Genomic DNA, 16,156 nt, shown 5'->3' with positions numbered 1-16,156 from the left:
TCCCAGGAGTGGCCGGCCGACCAAAATTACCCCAAGAGCGCAGAGACAACTAATCCGAGAGGCCACAAAAGACCCCAGGACAACATCTAAAGAACTGCAGGCCTCACTTGCCTCAATTAAGGTCAGTGTTCACGACTCCACCATAAGAAAGAGACTGGGTAAAAACGGCCTGCATGGCAGATTTCCAAGGCGCAAACCACTTTTAAGCAAAAAGAACATTATGGCTCGTCTCAATTTTGCTAAAAAACATCTCAATGATTGCCAAGATCAATATCTTGTGGACAGACGAGACAAAAGTTGAACTTTTTGGAAGGTGCGTGTCCCGTTACATCTGGCGTAAAAGTAACACAGCATTTCAGAAAAAGAACATCATACCAACAGTAAAATATGGTGGTGGTAGTGTGATGGTCTGGGGTTGTTTTGCTTCTTCAGGACCTGGAAGGCTTGCTGTGATAGATGGAACCATGAATTCTACTGTCTACCAAAAAATCCTGAAGGAGAATGTCCGGCCATCTGTTCGTCAACTCAAGCTGAAGCGATCTTGGGTGCTGCAGCAGGACAATGACCCAAAACACACCAGCAAATCCACCTCTGAATGGCTGAAGAAAAACAAAATGAAGACTTTGGAGTGGCCTAGTCAAAGTCCTGACCTGAATCCTATTGAGATGTTGTGGCATGACCTTAAAAAGGCGGTTCATGCTAGAAAACCCTCAAATAAAGCTGAATTACAACAATTCTGCAAAGATGAGTGGGCCAAAATTCCTCCAGAGCGCTGTAAAAGACTCGTTGCAAGTTATCGCAAACGCTTGATTGCAGTTATTGCTGCTAAGGGTGGCCCAACCAGTTATTAGGTTCAGGGGGCAATTACTTTTTCACACAGGGCCATGGAGGTTTGGATTTTTTTTCTCCCTAAATAATAAAAACCCTCATTTAAAAACTGCATTTTGTGTTTACTTGTGTTATCTTTGACTAATAGTTAAATGTGTTTGATGATCAGAAACATATTGTGTGACAAACATGCAAAAGAATAAGAAATCAGGAAGGGGGCAAATAGTTTTTCACACCACTGTATATGTTACTCCTTGTAGATTGTAAGCTCTTTTGGGCAGGGCTCCCTTCCCCTCCTGTATTGGTTATTGATTGCTTTATATGTTACTCCTTGTAGAGTGTAAGCTCTTTTGGGCAGGGCTCCCTTCACCTCTTGTATCGGTTATTGATTGCTTTATATGTTACTCCTTGTAGAGTGTAAGCTCTTTTGGGCAGGGCCCTCTTCCCCTCCTGTATTGGTTATTGATTGCTTTATATGTTACTCCTTGTAGAGTGTAAGCTCTTTTGGGCAGGGCTCCCTTCCCCTCTTGTATCGGTTATTGATTGCTTTATATGTTACTCCTTGTAGATTGTAAGCTCTTTTGGGCAGGGCTCTCTTCCCCTCTTGTATCGGTTGATTGCTTTATATGTTACTCCTTGTAGATTGTAAGCTCTTTTGGGCAGGGCCCTCTTCCCCTCCTGTATCGGTTACTGATTGCTTTATATGTTACTCCTTGTAGATTGTAAGCTCTTTTGGGCAGGGCCCTCTTCCCCTCCTGTATCGGTTACTGATTGCTTTATATGTTACTCCTTGTAGATTGTAAGCTCTTTTGGGCAGGGCTCCCTTCCCCTCCTGTATCGGTTACTGATTGCTTTATATGTTACTCTGTATGCCCAATGTATGAAACCCACTTATTGTACAGCGCTGCGGGATATGTTGGCGCTTTATAAATAAATGTTAATAATAATAATAAATAACAAATGTAATAAGTAAATTTAGTCAAATGGGAGTGGTATTTAGGGGGTGTGGTTGCACGCAGCGTTTATTTTTGTCCCTGTTTTCAGTTTCAAAATGTTGGGAGGTATGTAACCATGTCTGATTCATTGATAAAAGCGACCAACAATGTATTTACTTTCTCTCCTGGGGCCCTTCCATTCCTGGCTAAATGACCTCTCTCTGGTTATAAAACCTATAACTATCAGGAAAAAGCCCTGTAACCCAATCCCATTTTAATAACCAGTGGCAATAAATGACAATTATTTTTTAATGTTATTACTGGTGCTTTAACTTAAATTGTGCATTAATAAGTCAGTGGGATGCACCAGTGACAACTACAAGTCCCAGCATCCCCTGCAAGACGACTACTTTGTGACCTGCAGCAGCTATACAGTCATATTTCAAAGCGATACAACTTCATTTGCCCTACTTCCGGTTTGACTTCATCACTTCCTGCGCGTCATCCGGCTGCGACACCCGCGTCTCGACGAGTGCTTCCGAAAAACGAAAGGTTTGTTGGATACTTACCGAGCTGCGCTAGAACTAAGGGGATCTGGGAACTTGTGAGGCCTTTAAAGTTGCAAAACACCGGCCCTTATTTACGGCAGGTCGGCCCTGGGGGCGGGGCCTGTTTGATACGAATCCCCTCTCCGTTATTTATGTTATAAACAGGGTTATACTGAGGAACCTGCAGGGATCTCTCTTCCCCTCATGTTTCCTCACACCGAGCGGTTTTCTTGCATTTTCCTGGTTTTAGACTTTCCCCCCCTTTATTTTGTATACAAGTTCCCTTCTACTCACAGGGTCTCTTAACCCAATAAGGGGTAATTATATCTTAGTTGGGATCAAGTACAGGTACTGTTTTATTATTACAGAGAAAAGGGAATCATTTAACCATGACATAAACCCAATAGGGCTGTTCTGCCCCAATAAGGGGTAATTATATCTTAGTTGGGATCAAGTACAGGTACTGTTTTATTATTACAGAGAAAAGGGAATCATTTAACCATTAAATAAACCCAATAGGGCTGTTCTGCCCCAATAAGGGGTAATTATATCTTAGTTGGGATCAAGTACAGGTACTGTTTTATTATTACAGAGAAAAAGGAATCATTTAACCATGAAATAAACCCAATAGGGCTGTTCTGCCCCCAATAAGGGGTAATTATATCTTAGTTGGGATCAAGTACAGGTACTGTTTTATTATTACAGAGAAAAGGGAATCATTTAACCATTAAATAAACCCAATAGGGCTGTTCTGCCCCCAATAAGGGGTAATTATATCTTAGTTGGGATCAAGTACAGGTACTGTTTTATTATTACAGAGAAAAGGGAATCATTTAACCATTAAATAAACCCAATAGGATTGTTCTGTTCTAATGGGTTTCCAGATAAGAGGTCCAATACCTGTAGTCTTTCATAGGGATGCACCGACTCCACTGTTTTGGGATTCAGTTGAACCCTGAATTCTTTTGTGAAAGATTCGCTGAATCCTGGTACAAAGGGGCTAAAGAGAACTCCTCCTTTCCGCTATCATGCGATGAAAAGTCATGTGACTTTAGGGATTCGGTTTGGCCAGGCACTGGCCAAATCCTGTATTTAATGCATCCCTATTAATAGTGCCTGTTGCCTTTTCTATAGGATGTCTAAAAGGAAGGTCACATTTGTGGATGGGGCTGAAGACGACGATGATGAGCAGAAAAAAAAAAGGGTAAGTTAAGAAGCAGAGCCGAATTGCACCATGTCGCTTTTCTTTTTCCAAACTGATCCCAGTAACCTTTATAAAGACGCCATTATATAGACGGTCTGCATTAGCCAATGTGCATGTCTGACACGGTCTCACCCCTTTATTGAAGCTCCCGGATGTAGTGGGAGGCCCAGGAAGTCGATTTAAAGGGAAACATTCTCTGGACAGCGATGAGGAAGATGATGAGGAAGAAACCAGTGATGGACGTTCTGCAAAGTATGACATATTAGCCCCCGAGGATGTTGAAGGTGAGATTCCATAGCAGGGTGCCCGCTTTGTGCCTCTTGTAGTATTATAAACCCCTTTACAAGAAACAAGCGGACGCATAATATAAGGATGTTTGGGAGAGGGTAGCTAAAGATACCTGGTACTGAAACATCCTATGCATAAGTTGCCCCCAGGCCACCCTAGTGTATTGGTACCCACAGTAATGATGAGGGAGTGAGCTGCAGGAGCAGTGCTGCTTGCTTTGCTTATGCTGAGCTGGAGGCAGGCCAGTAATTCCATAGGCTGAACTGCAATTTTAAACTCTACTGCAACCTATCAAAAGATGGCACTTCCTCCAGCTCAGCATAACTTGGGCACAATGGGCTCTCCACTCCCAGTCACCTAAAGTCATATCAGGGTGTCTGCTGCAGTAAGTACCCATCAGCTGGGGGTGGCTTGGGGCAGTCATCTACAAAAGAAGATCATGGCCATTTTGCGGACTACTTCATACTGGATATTATAGTAAAGTCTTTGTACAGGCTATGAGCAAAGCAAATGTTATGCTGACAGATACCATAAAACTATGGCAGCATAGGGATTCCCCTGTACTAAGCACAATTCAGCAGGAACAGCCCCCTAAGTTTGCTCATAGCCTGTACAGAGAGATACCATAAAACTATGGCAGCATAGGGATTCCCCTGTACTAAGCACAATTCAGCAGGAACAGCCCCCTAAGTTTGCTCATAGCCTGTACAGAGAGATGCCATAAAACTATGGCAGCATAGGGATTCCCCTGTACTAAGCACAATTCAGCAGGAACAGCCCCCTAAGTTTGCTCATAGCCTGTACAGAGAGATGCCATAAAACTATGGCAGCATAGGGATTCCCCTGTACTAAGCACAATTCAGCAGGAACAGCCCCCTAAGTTTGCTCATAGCCAGTACAGAGAGATACCATAAAACTATAGCAGCATAGGGATTCCCCTGTACTAAGCACAATTCAGCAGGAACAGCCCCTTAAATTTGACTTAAATTTGTCTTAAATTTGTCTTTGCTCTTCTTCCTCTGCAGGACAAGAAAACGCTACTCTGGAGTCGGAGGGTGGTGTTCCGATTACTCCTTTTAACCTGAAGGAGGAAATGGAGGAAGGGCATTTTGACTCTGAGGGCAACTATTTTTTGCGTAAAGAAGCTCAGATTCGGGACCACTGGCTTGATAATATAGACTGGGTGAGTGAATATGAATTGGGAGAACATGAAACGTAATAGCAGAATTTGAGTCCCTTCAGGTGGAACAGGGTGATTACAATCCAAGAATCAAGTTGGGCACTGTATGAACACAGTCACATTAGATGCCTCTTGGAATGCACTGAACCCAGTATTCAGTTTGGGATTCAGGCAAGATTCTGCAGAATCTGTAAAATCACATGAACACAGAAGTAAAAAATTAAGCGCGCGCTTCATTTAACTGTTCCGTAGCTTAATTTGCACATGCAAATAAGGATTCAGTTCAGTATTTGGCCAAATCATTTACAGAGACTTTTGGGGTTCGACTGAACCCAAAATAGTGGATTCGGTGCATCCCTAGATGCTTCCCAACTTTTTAGATTTAAGGCTGTCGCTTCTCTTCATGACGCCCTAAGCATCCCGTCATGTTCAGATCTGTTCTTGCACCCCACCAGTGGCATTGGCCAAGGGAAACTGGCACCTCTTCATGTGATTGGCCAGACAGGATAGGAGGAGGATGCTGGGGCAGTCAGGATGAGAAGAGATCATTGTATATTGTAGGGGAAGAAGCACTTTAAGATGAAAGCAGCACACATGGACCCTTCTGCTTATACCTAAACATGTGCGCCCGTGACCAATGGCACCCAGTAACCAGCAGTAACCCCTATCCTCTTGCCCTAGGTCCGAGTTAAGGAACGCACTGCACCCACAGAAACCGCTGATGATGATGACTCTGATTCTGAGGAAGGCAGAGCACCACTGAGCAAGAAAGTGCTACTGGAGGGAATCTTGCAGCTGCTTCAGCCTGGCGAGACTGTGGCTAAAGGAATCCAGCGTCTTGGAGGGACAGGAGGCAAAAAGGCAACTGGGGGCCAGAGAGCAAGGCAGCAGAAGACCCCCCAAGGCAGGAGAAAGAAGAGAGGGACTAAGTCTGACGGAGACAGAGAGCAGGAAGATAATACAGATTCTAAAATGGATGAGGGTAAAGGTGAAACGGATTCAAGGCAAGAGAGAAAGGATGAGCAAGGTCAGGAGTCCCTAAGAGACAGGGTGCGGGATAATGGCCAAGAGGAAACTGCACAGAGCAGAGTGGCTGCGGGGTCGGAGGAAGCAAGTAACGAGGCAGAAAGTAGGCCAGAGCCCCTCGAGCTCCTCATATCCCTAGCAGATCAGATGGTAGCCCTTGGTGTGTATGAGATCTACCAGGACACATATGAGAAGGTGGCGTACAGGCTCAAGACCTTGGCTCCACCTGCCGAGCTGGACATGTTTGCTGATGAGGTGGAGGAGAAAACACTGGAGAAGAAGGCGGGTAAGGGCCGGTACCACTGATTATTGTGCTGGGAAATAACATAGGCCAGCCCGTGGCATCACCCCCTTTCTTTTCTTTTTAGAGTCCCAGTCGTCGGATGCAGTGATGTGGGAGTACAAATGGGAGAACAAGGACGGAGCAGAGCTGTATGGGCCCTTCTCCAGCACACAGATGCAGGTAAGTGGCTTCTCTGTAGGTAGGTGGGACAATAAAGGTGCATCACCGACTGTTTGTGTGTTATTTTCTCCCACCTCTCTGCTCGCTTCAGTTTCCTATCTTGTAGTGGGTGAATGGGATGGGCTAGGGAATGATGGCATTTATTCGAAGTGCAGCAACTTTTTGGGGGCCTAACCCTTCATGAGGCATACCAACCAGTGCAATAGAGACAGTTAAATACATAATAGCATAAATAATTACATAATTAATTATATAAAAATACAAAGACCTGAAATTCCACAGTGACCGGTAGTAGCAGTAGCAGTAGCAGTAGCCCAAAAAAAAGTTTATAAACAAACATTTTTGAAAAGTCCATAAGTAAAAACATTTTTGAAGTCCATAAGTAAAGTAAATCACCTACCAAAGTAACTCTAGAAAATGAACTACTAACAAAAATTCTTTATCGTTTATATGTGCAGAAAAACATAATTAGAAATTATTATAAATAGCGAGACATGTTACAATCCTTGTTTAACCCTTGAGGATACTTCGTTTTTCAAGCCCATATCCAGTAGCATTCCTTTGGTAGTAAAATTCTCTTTATATCCTGCCCCTCCCTCACTTTTACCTGCTCCAATATTTGCCGTCTAAGTTGCGAGATCTGATGGCCAGATTCCAAAAAATGTTCAGCTAAAGCTGTTTCCTTTCTGTCTTTCCCTAGCTTTGTAACCAATTCTCTGAGGGGTTTATAATCCTGAATTTATCCCCATTCAATCGCACGCGCACTGCGTGACTTCTCTGCCCAACGTAAACCAATCCACAGGGGCCAGCATCAGACTGGGAACCCAGGGGCCCACCAGAAAACCTTAGACCCTAGGCCCACCCTACAAACTATTTTTCCTCCTTTCCTCACCCAACCTCTTTATTCTCCTAGTCTCTTTTATTTACATGCTAGCATCTATTCTTCCATCTATTTCTACTCTTCCTTCCCATTCAGAAATAGGGAATGACCATGAAACAGGCCAAATGGTCAGGAGCAGGAGGACCCACTGACACCTGGGCCCACCGGGAGTTTTCCTGGTATCCTGGTGGGCCAGTCCGACACTAATGGGGGTATTTCATGTAATAGACCACATTTTTACTATTACAGTTAATAGTTCCTTTTATTGGTAATTTTGAACTATTATGTGGATGTATTACGTTATCCCCACAGATCATACCATTGCAATGGCTACAGTCAGGGCTGGACTGGGCTGGCGGGGACACTGGGAAAAATCCCAGTGGGCCCCAGCGGCCCATGCCGGCGCTCCCCCTGCCCGACCGTTACTCCCCTGACGATTTAACCTTACGCATGATTGGGGAGGACGTCTGGTGGGGGACCCTGCAGGGGGTTAGGGGACGTGGATTGCAGGGGCACCTCTAGGAGCACTAGGAGCCCCGTTGGCCCCTGCACCCCCTAGTCTGACCCTGGCTACAGTTGGTGCATGGATATGTACCTCCCTTTTCACATACTTCACTGTATTTTTTATATATTATTTAGGCTCAACTTTACCGATTCCCCCATTGTCTTTCCTTTTTTCATACGAGAACATCTGTGGATTACTGAACAATTTACCCAACTTTGGGTCCGATTTCAGAACAGCCCAGTATTTTAACACCAGCTTTTTAATTAGTCCAGCATTATTGTCATAAGTACAGGTATGGGATCCCTTATCCGGAAACCCGTTATCCAGAAAGTTCCGAATTACAGAAAGGCCATCTCCCATAGACTCTATTATAAGCAAATAATTCTAATTTTTAAAATTGATTTCCTTTTTTCGCTGTAATTAGAAGCCAGTACCCAATAGGGCTGTTCTGCCCCCAATAAGGGGTAATTATATCTTAGTTGGGATCAAGTACAGGTACTGTTTTATTATTACAGAGAAAAGGGAATCATTTAACCATGAAATAAACCCAATAGGGCTGTTCTGCCCCCAATAAGGGGTAATTATATCTTAGTTGGGATTAAGTACAGGTACTGTTTTATTATTACAGAGAAAAGGGAATCATTTAACCATTAAATAAACCCAATAGGACTGTTCTGCCCCCAATAAGGGGTAATTATATCTTAGTTGGGATCAAGTACAGGTACTGTTTTATTATTACAGAGAAAAGGGAATCATTTAACCATTAAATAAACCCAATAGGGCTGTTCTGCCCCAATAAGGGGTAATTATATCTTAGTTGGGATCAAGTACAGGTACTGTTTTATTAATACAGAGAAAAAGAAAATTGGTTTTAAAATTCTGAATTATTTGATTAAAATGGAGTCTATGGGAAACGGGCTTTCCGTAATTTGAAGCTTTCTGGATAACGGCTTTCTGGATAAGGGATCCCATACCTGTAATACCATTTATTGTTTTGTGATACCACACAATTTCTAAATAAAATCACCCCCTGTAAAGCCATAGACACATAGCATGCCAGTGGTTGAAAAAAGGACCCTCTGGGTTGCCCAAGAATAATCTCTGGGTGGGTAGCCATGTCGGTGCTGTTTCAATGAAAAGCCATAATATCCGCTGCTTCTCTGTTGCAGGAATGGGTGGATCAGGGCTACTTCGCCGAGGGAGTTTATTGCCGGCGAGTGAGCGGCTCCGGGAGTCAGTTCTACAACTCACAGAGAATAGACTTTGAGCTTTACATGTGATTGGTCCCGGCACTCTCGCTGCCCCGCCTCTTCCACTGTGATGGACTCTATGGACTTCCCCTGTGGGACACTGACACATGGAAGAGACCATTGTGTGTGCTGGTATATCCCCCTGAGTGCCGTTTGTGAGCGAGAGAAGCCTCCCGGAGTGCACACTCATGCTAATCTGGTCTGTACGTGTGTGTGTGATCCTTACACAGATTTATTGCAGGGCTTCAGCTGTTTGTAATAAAAATATTTTATTTCTCTTATTGGTCTCTATGCCGTGTCAGGCTAAGCGGTATATTTACCAACCGGGGCTGGGTATGTGAGATTAACCTTCTATAGAGTCCGAATAATGGGTAAATACACCCACGTTTGCTGTTATCCCATTGGACGAAATGTATCTTTATTTCCCCTTTTGCTTTTATTTCATAATAGGTTCTATATTTTCATTTCTTTGCTTGTTATTTCATGCACTAAGCAGGGCAAAATCATAAATGGGGAGTAAAATTCAAATTCCACTTCCTGTTTAGTAAGCGCACAATAAAAACATAACGTAGGGAACAGGAGGTAGAATGTGACTGTACTTTCAATTTTAGATTTTGCCTAGATTTTTGCCTCTAGTTTGCTCATAGCCTGTACAGAGACATACCATAAAACTATGGCAGCATAGGGATTCCCCTGTACTAAGCACAATTCAGCAGGAACAGCCCCCTAAGTTTGCTCATAGCCTGTACAGAGAGATGACATAAAACTATGGCATATAGGGATTCCCCTGTACTAAGCACAATTCAGCAGGAACAGCCCCCTAAGTTTGCTCATAGCCTGTACAGAGAGATACCATAAAACTATGGCACATAGGGATTCCCCTGTACTAAGCACAATTCAGCAGGAACAGCCCCCTAAGTTTGCTCATAGCCTGTACAGAGAGACACCATAAAACTATGGCAGCATAGGGATTCCCCTGTACTAAGCACAATTCAGCAGGAACAGCCCCCTGAGTTTGCTCATAGCCTGTACAGAGAGATCCCATAAAACTATGGCACATAGGGATTCCCCTGTACTAAGCACAATTCAGCAGGAACAGCCCCCTAAGTTTGTTCATAGCCTGTACAGAGAGATACCATAAAACTATGGCAGCATAGGGATTCCCCTGTACTAAGCACAATTCAGCAGGAACAGCCCCCTAAGTTTGTTCATAGCCTGTACAGAGAGATACCATAAAACTATGGCAGAATAGGGATTCCCCTGTACTAAGCACAATTCAGCAGGAACAGCCGGCTAAGTTTGCTTGCATCCTGTAAAGAGAGAAATAAAATAAATATATAACAGCATTGATATATACTTTGTGCTAAGTACTCTGTCCCTTAATATAATACAGCTATATTTTTCTGGCCTACAGAAGATGAGGGCTTGTTCTTAGTGACCCACACAATCCATTTTATTTTTTTTATTCCGTCCCAGTGGCTCAATTCATTGGCTGTTATATTTTCTAAACATTTCTTTCCCCACTGGATCTCCCTTGCTTTCCCTTTTCTTTATGTAGGAATATTTACAATTACTAGACAGATGAATGGAGGAGAGCTGAGCCAATTTGCGTATGCTGCGCCCCCACTCTTCCGTGAGTACTTACAGGGGTGCAGACCCTGTGTCTTGGCTTCTCTCCCTCGCCATGATCAGGCAGGGGGCGGGGCTTGGTTCTGACCCAGAAACTGACTATGGGTTCTATCTGGTTACACTGATCTCTATGGCCCATTAAAGCAGCTTGGTGATGCTTCGGCCACTAGAGGGAGCATTTGTGCTACTGATCTGTTTTTATACAACTTCACTTGGCGCATAGAGATGAATGAGATTCAGTTTCTGTTGGATTCAAGCCCCAACATCCTCCATTGGAACTGAATGCAGAAAGAACCCAAGTTATGTCCCTGGCTCAGTACTGAGGGGGCAAGAAGGTCCCCTTCCCCAGGGTAGGATACTAATGCAGATGGGATTCATTCCAGACAGATTTACCCCTTCCCTTGGCAGATGCCATGTTATACCCAGCAGAGGGGTATTTATCCCCCTATTTAGTGTGGGCTGCTGTGTATGAATACCTGGTGTGCGCGCTGAGTGACACATGTAATAAACAATATTTTTATGAATCGGTTTTGTCATATTTGCATTAAATACCCCTTTACCCTTCCTTTCCCTGTAAGGAGCAGTATATGGCACATATGTGTTACAGGGGCCGGTTACTGTGTGTGCATGTTTATGGGGTGTGGGAGAAACCAGAACACACACACCTGTTTATAGCCCACTGGTACCTGAGCCTTTTAGCCAATAGAATGGGGTTCCCATGCGCTGTGCATGTCTGACCCAACCAGACACACCTATCACACCCCTAACCCCATCGATGATCCAACCAAACACCATTTAATTGTCTGCAAGCCCTGTCTACTTTGTGACCCCTAAATTATACCTTCCTTTGTTATGGGACCCCCCGCACTGCCACAGGGCCCCTGAGTACCACCCTCATGGTGGTGCTGCCAATATGAGCTGAAACTGGCTTATTATCTGCAGGCAGCATTGCCCCTAGGTGTCTGTCACTGTAACTGAACATAAGCCTGGCAGGTAATAGGTGATAGTGTTATGCTGTGCTCTGCAGCCAATCATAGTGATCCTTCCTAGGGCATCAGAAGTGACATCACATGAGCATATTGGGGCCCCCACCTACCTGAACCCTGCGCTCCCTCTGCATTCAATAAATAGGCCCCTAGCTGAGCTACATCAGATGACAGAAATAATATCAGGTAATCCTTCCTATTCTGCCCAGCAACTGGGTTGCTGACCCTGGCAACCAATCAACACATCTACTGTAATGTTACAATTCTATTTTTTTATTTTTTTTATTTCTATCATCCAGTTCTTTCCCATAGGCAGAGTCTTACTCTACTTTCTGCTTCTTGGATTACCAGGCTGGCAGGTAATCTCCCAATGGGCCCAGGCTCTAGATGCCACCAGAGATGGGCCTAGTATGTGTAACAGGCAAAGGTTGGGCCAGACGGACAAACCCACAGCAACCAATCAGATCTTTGTTTCATTATAGAAACTTCAGACATCCCCTAACTTCAAAACTGGTGCTATGGGTTACTAGCTTTGGGGCAAAGTTTGCCCAATGTTACACAGCTCCTTCCTGCGCTATTGTGTAAATGCACCCCCTCGATACCACAGTAAGAAAAATAGTCCCTGGGTTCCTAGGGTACAGGCACAATCACACAAGTTTGATTTCAATTGGTGCTTTTATTGCAGCATGTGACTGAGGACAAATCATTCTATCAGGGCCCTCTCCCATTTTGCCCCGCCTCTTGCGTCCTCAGGCCAACTAGATATAGACAGGTAAGGTTGCTCCTCCTTAAACGTTGCACAGGTAACTGTAGCAGCAGGACACAGAAGCTAATTTGTACGTCTGCTTGAAACTCATACATTCCTCAATAGTCATACAGAACCGCTCCAACACTGGAAATAGAAGGCAGAGCATTAGTTCATACCATGTAGGCAATAGGGGAGAAGGGGTATATTTGAGAGAGGGAGAGTGGATACTAATGTCAATGAGAGGCTGAGTGAGGAACCCTCTCAGCAGGATGATTGGCCCTCAGCACTAAGGGTAAGTGTTCATATGGGGTCTAAATCAGAGGTGCCTGGAATCCACCCCCACTAGCCAAAGGCTGTTTCATAGGGAGGGAGATTTCTCTTGTTATCTTTTAATTGAATGCTCCCCCCTAGTGGCGGAATATATGGGCACGTATGGGGCCGCAGACAAGGATAGAAGATAGAAGGATAAACAAAGAGAGAAGTTGGCACATAGGAATTTAGGACGGGGACACTTACCCTGAACATTCATGGTTGGGTTGTACTCATTCGCACGGTCAGGAATGCCGGTGTAGCCAGGAATTGGTTTGTAAGTCTTCACACAAGCATGTTGGTCCTCTCTGCAGGCAAAAGTGCGCCTTTTCTTACAGCTGTTGAGGGCATTACAGGAAAAGCACTGTAGGCCTGTGGGGGGGATACAAGGTATGGCATGGGAGGTGTGTAATACTGAATTGATTCAGCTCGGGGGGAACAAAAAGAGCTGTCTTTAGGTGGGGTCCCACCATGCAAAAGTGCTTTGGGCAAACAGGCAACAACATGGGCACAGTAGAAATAATTACCACTGAATGTCAAGATGGACACAATACGGCAAGAAGGAGACAATAAGACAGAATGAAGACAATAGGGAAAGATGCAGACAGTAGGATAGAATGTAGGCAGTACAGAAAGGTACAGATAGGATAGAAAGTAGGAAGTTAACCCTTCAGGAAGTAGGATAGAATAGAGGCAGTTGGGAAAGATGCAGACAGCAGGATGGAATGGGGACAGTAGGAAAGTATGGGGACAGCAGGCTTGAATGAAGACAGTAGGGAAAGATGCAGACAGTAGGATAGAATGTAGGCAGTAGGATAGAATGAAGGCAGTAGGGAAAAATGCAGACAGCAGGATAGAATGTAGGCAATAGGATAGAATGAGAGCAGTAGGGAAAGATGCAGACAGTAGGATGGAATGGACAACGTAAGGACAAGTTGCGGACAATAATACAGAATGGAGATGGTAGTGCAAGATGGAGTCAGTAGGAGAACATAGTGACAATGGGCCGTCAATAACACTTTATATCATTGTTTTCCACCCTGCAGCCCTTCTACTGATGTTGAAATACAACTCCCAGCAGCCAAAAGGTATAACATGCCTCTGTATTTAATGACATGTTATAGGGTAGTAACTGTCTATACTCATATACAATAGCATTTCATTGTTACTCTTCTTGTTTTCAGGAACTATTTACATTTTTTTCTGAATTTTAAGAATTCTCATGTGTTATTCTCGCCCCATTGCATTATACTCGGCACTTACCTTGAGTCGGCTTGGTCCCTGCGGAGGAAATAAAAAAAGACACCAATTAAAAAGAGACTCCAGGAACAAACATCTCCCCCATTATTTCTCCTTCCCTTCCCTACAGTTTCACAGAAATAACACGACTGGAGGAGTAACTTTGGATCCACAGACTACAACTCCCAGCATGCTTTGGCCCTTTATTAAATATGTTAAAGAATACTGGGAGTTGTAGTCTAGCAACATCTAGGGGTTTAAACACAGGGCCTCAGTAGGTAACTATCTCATTTCAAATAGATATGCCCCCCCCCCCCCCATTAAGTTGCATCCATTCTCATTTCCCTTCTGTACAGTGTTAGAGCTCTGGGCACCCATGACTTACCCTGAAGCAGGACTGCCAGGGACACAACAAGGAGAGCGACCAACAGCTTCATCTTCAGTATCTCTGATTCTGCCCAAACTCTGGCGCTTTAATGCCTTAGCAGCACCTCCCCATTTATATACCCTGCTCCCTGTCTCACCCCCCAATGCAAAAACTAGAAATTCAGCCATGGGGGTATTTGCTCTGCCCTGCGGTGACAGGTAGTGACTGCCATTATAATCAGGGAGTCACCAAACTGCATTCTTATGGTTCTACCCATTCCCTGTATTTATTGTTTAAATTATTTGTATTTTTTGATCACAATGATATCTATTTAAAGGGGTCCTGTCACCCTAAAAAATAATTCTAAATACTTTTCTATCATATTATCACGCTCCGTCTCCCTGCCCGGAGTTCCCAACCCTATCCCTCGCTGGTAGGCGACTGTCACATGTAAACGCCAACTGGCGAAATTTCAGAGCCACATTCACCCGACAGGGGGACAGGGTCAGAGCGATTCCCATGGGAGGCAAATTCAATGACTAAACATACAATTGTGCAATGTACTTGAATGGGCCCCGTGCCCCATAACCCTTAGATCTCCCTGATCTGTTTGTACACAGGGTGTCCCTCTACTCAGGGCTTGTTTGGGGCCCTCATTACAGCCAGCAGAGCAGTATTAGGGTGAAGACACACGGAGCTACTAGTAGCAGCTACTTTTTCATGGCTACTAAACTCCAGAAAATCCCCTGCCATAGACAATACAGAGAATTGCCTCTGCTAAAACACATGTAGAGACAATTATCAGTAAATGATCAACATTGTTTATGTTTGTAGCCATGACAAGTAGCTGCTACTAGTAGCTCCGTGTGTCATCACCCTTATTTGCTAGTCAGCTAGCGGGACGTTATATTAAAAGATTAATCTGGATCGACGGGTTTCAACCAGTTTCTAGTTTTCCTCAGAATCGCTCCTCCCCCCCCCCCCCCCCCACTTAACTGAGGGCTCAAAACTATTTTCATTGCTGCTTTGCAGGGTGGGGGGGGGGGGAGTTGGGCGAGTAGGTCTGGGCTGAGATTCAAAATAGGCCCTGGTATTTCTGCTACCCAGAGGCACAAACAGCCCCCCCCAGCCCAATAAATAGTGACTGTCTGTGGCACCTTACAGCCCCCCTGGCATTCCCAGTACCCAGAGGCACAAACAGCCCCCCCCAGCCCAATAAATAGTGACTGTCTGTGGCACCTTACAGCCCCCCTGGCATTCCCAGTACCCAGAGGCACAAACAGCCCCCCCAGCCCAATAAATAGTGACTGTCTGTGGCACCTTACAGCCCCCCTGGCATTCCCAGTACCCAGAGGCACAAACAGCCCCCCCAGCCCAATAAATAGTGACTGTCTGTGGCACCTTACAGCCCCCCTGGCATTCCCAGTACCCAGAGGCACAAACAGCCCCCCCAGCCCAATAAATAGTGACTGTCTGTGGCACCTTACAGCCCCCCTGGCATTCCCAGTACCCAGAGGCACAAACAGCCCCCCCAGCCCAATAAATAGTGACTGTCTGTGGCACCTTACAGCCCCCCTGGCATTCCCAGTACCCAGAGGCACAAACAGCCCCCCCCCCCCCAGCCCAATAAATAGTGACTGTCTGTGGCACCTTACAGCCCCCCTGGCATTCCCAGTACCCAGAGGCACAAACAGCCCCCCCAGCCCAATAATAGTGACTGTCTGTGGCACCTTACAGCAGCCCCTCTGGCATTCCCAGTACCCAGAGGCAC

At 44.9% G+C, this 16,156-nt stretch overlaps 2 protein-coding genes across 3 annotated transcripts; one reads left to right on the top strand and one right to left on the bottom strand.

Annotated features, from left to right (window-relative positions):
* Positions 1-2,266: 2,266 nt before the first annotated feature.
* On the top strand, positions 2,267-10,453 carry cd2bp2 (CD2 (cytoplasmic tail) binding protein 2). Of its 2 annotated transcripts, none has more exons than NM_204020.4 (7): positions 2,267-2,315; positions 3,446-3,515; positions 3,661-3,799; positions 4,829-4,986; positions 5,665-6,295; positions 6,378-6,472; positions 9,027-10,453. In NM_204020.4, the coding sequence occupies exons 2-7, from the start codon at positions 3,447-3,449 to the stop codon at positions 9,135-9,137; spliced, it is 1,203 nt and encodes a 400-aa protein (NP_989351.3). In that variant the 5' UTR covers positions 2,267-2,315; position 3,446; the 3' UTR covers positions 9,138-10,453. The 2 variants fall into 2 exon arrangements, with proteins under 2 accessions (NP_989351.3, XP_012825722.2); XM_012970268.2 differs by lacking the exon at positions 2,267-2,315 and adding an exon at positions 2,332-2,412 and having other exon boundaries at positions 9,027-9,388.
* A 1,925-nt stretch (positions 10,454-12,378) lies between these two features.
* On the bottom strand, positions 12,379-14,510 carry LOC733880. The gene is made up of 4 exons (XM_002940589.5): positions 14,404-14,510; positions 14,043-14,060; positions 12,987-13,151; positions 12,379-12,614 (listed from the first exon to the last, which is right to left on the bottom strand). Exons 1-4 carry the CDS (start codon positions 14,453-14,455, stop codon positions 12,511-12,513), a joined length of 339 nt encoding a protein of 112 aa, XP_002940635.2. The 5' UTR covers positions 14,456-14,510; the 3' UTR covers positions 12,379-12,510.
* Between the last annotated feature and the right edge of the window lie 1,646 nt (positions 14,511-16,156).

This window comes from Xenopus tropicalis, chromosome 9, assembly GCF_000004195.4.
Source record: "Xenopus tropicalis strain Nigerian chromosome 9, UCB_Xtro_10.0, whole genome shotgun sequence".
In the NCBI taxonomy this organism is placed as follows: domain Eukaryota; kingdom Metazoa; phylum Chordata; class Amphibia; order Anura; family Pipidae; genus Xenopus; species Xenopus tropicalis.
Note: the sequence above shows the minus strand (reverse complement) of the source record. Positions and strands in the feature narration are given on the sequence as shown.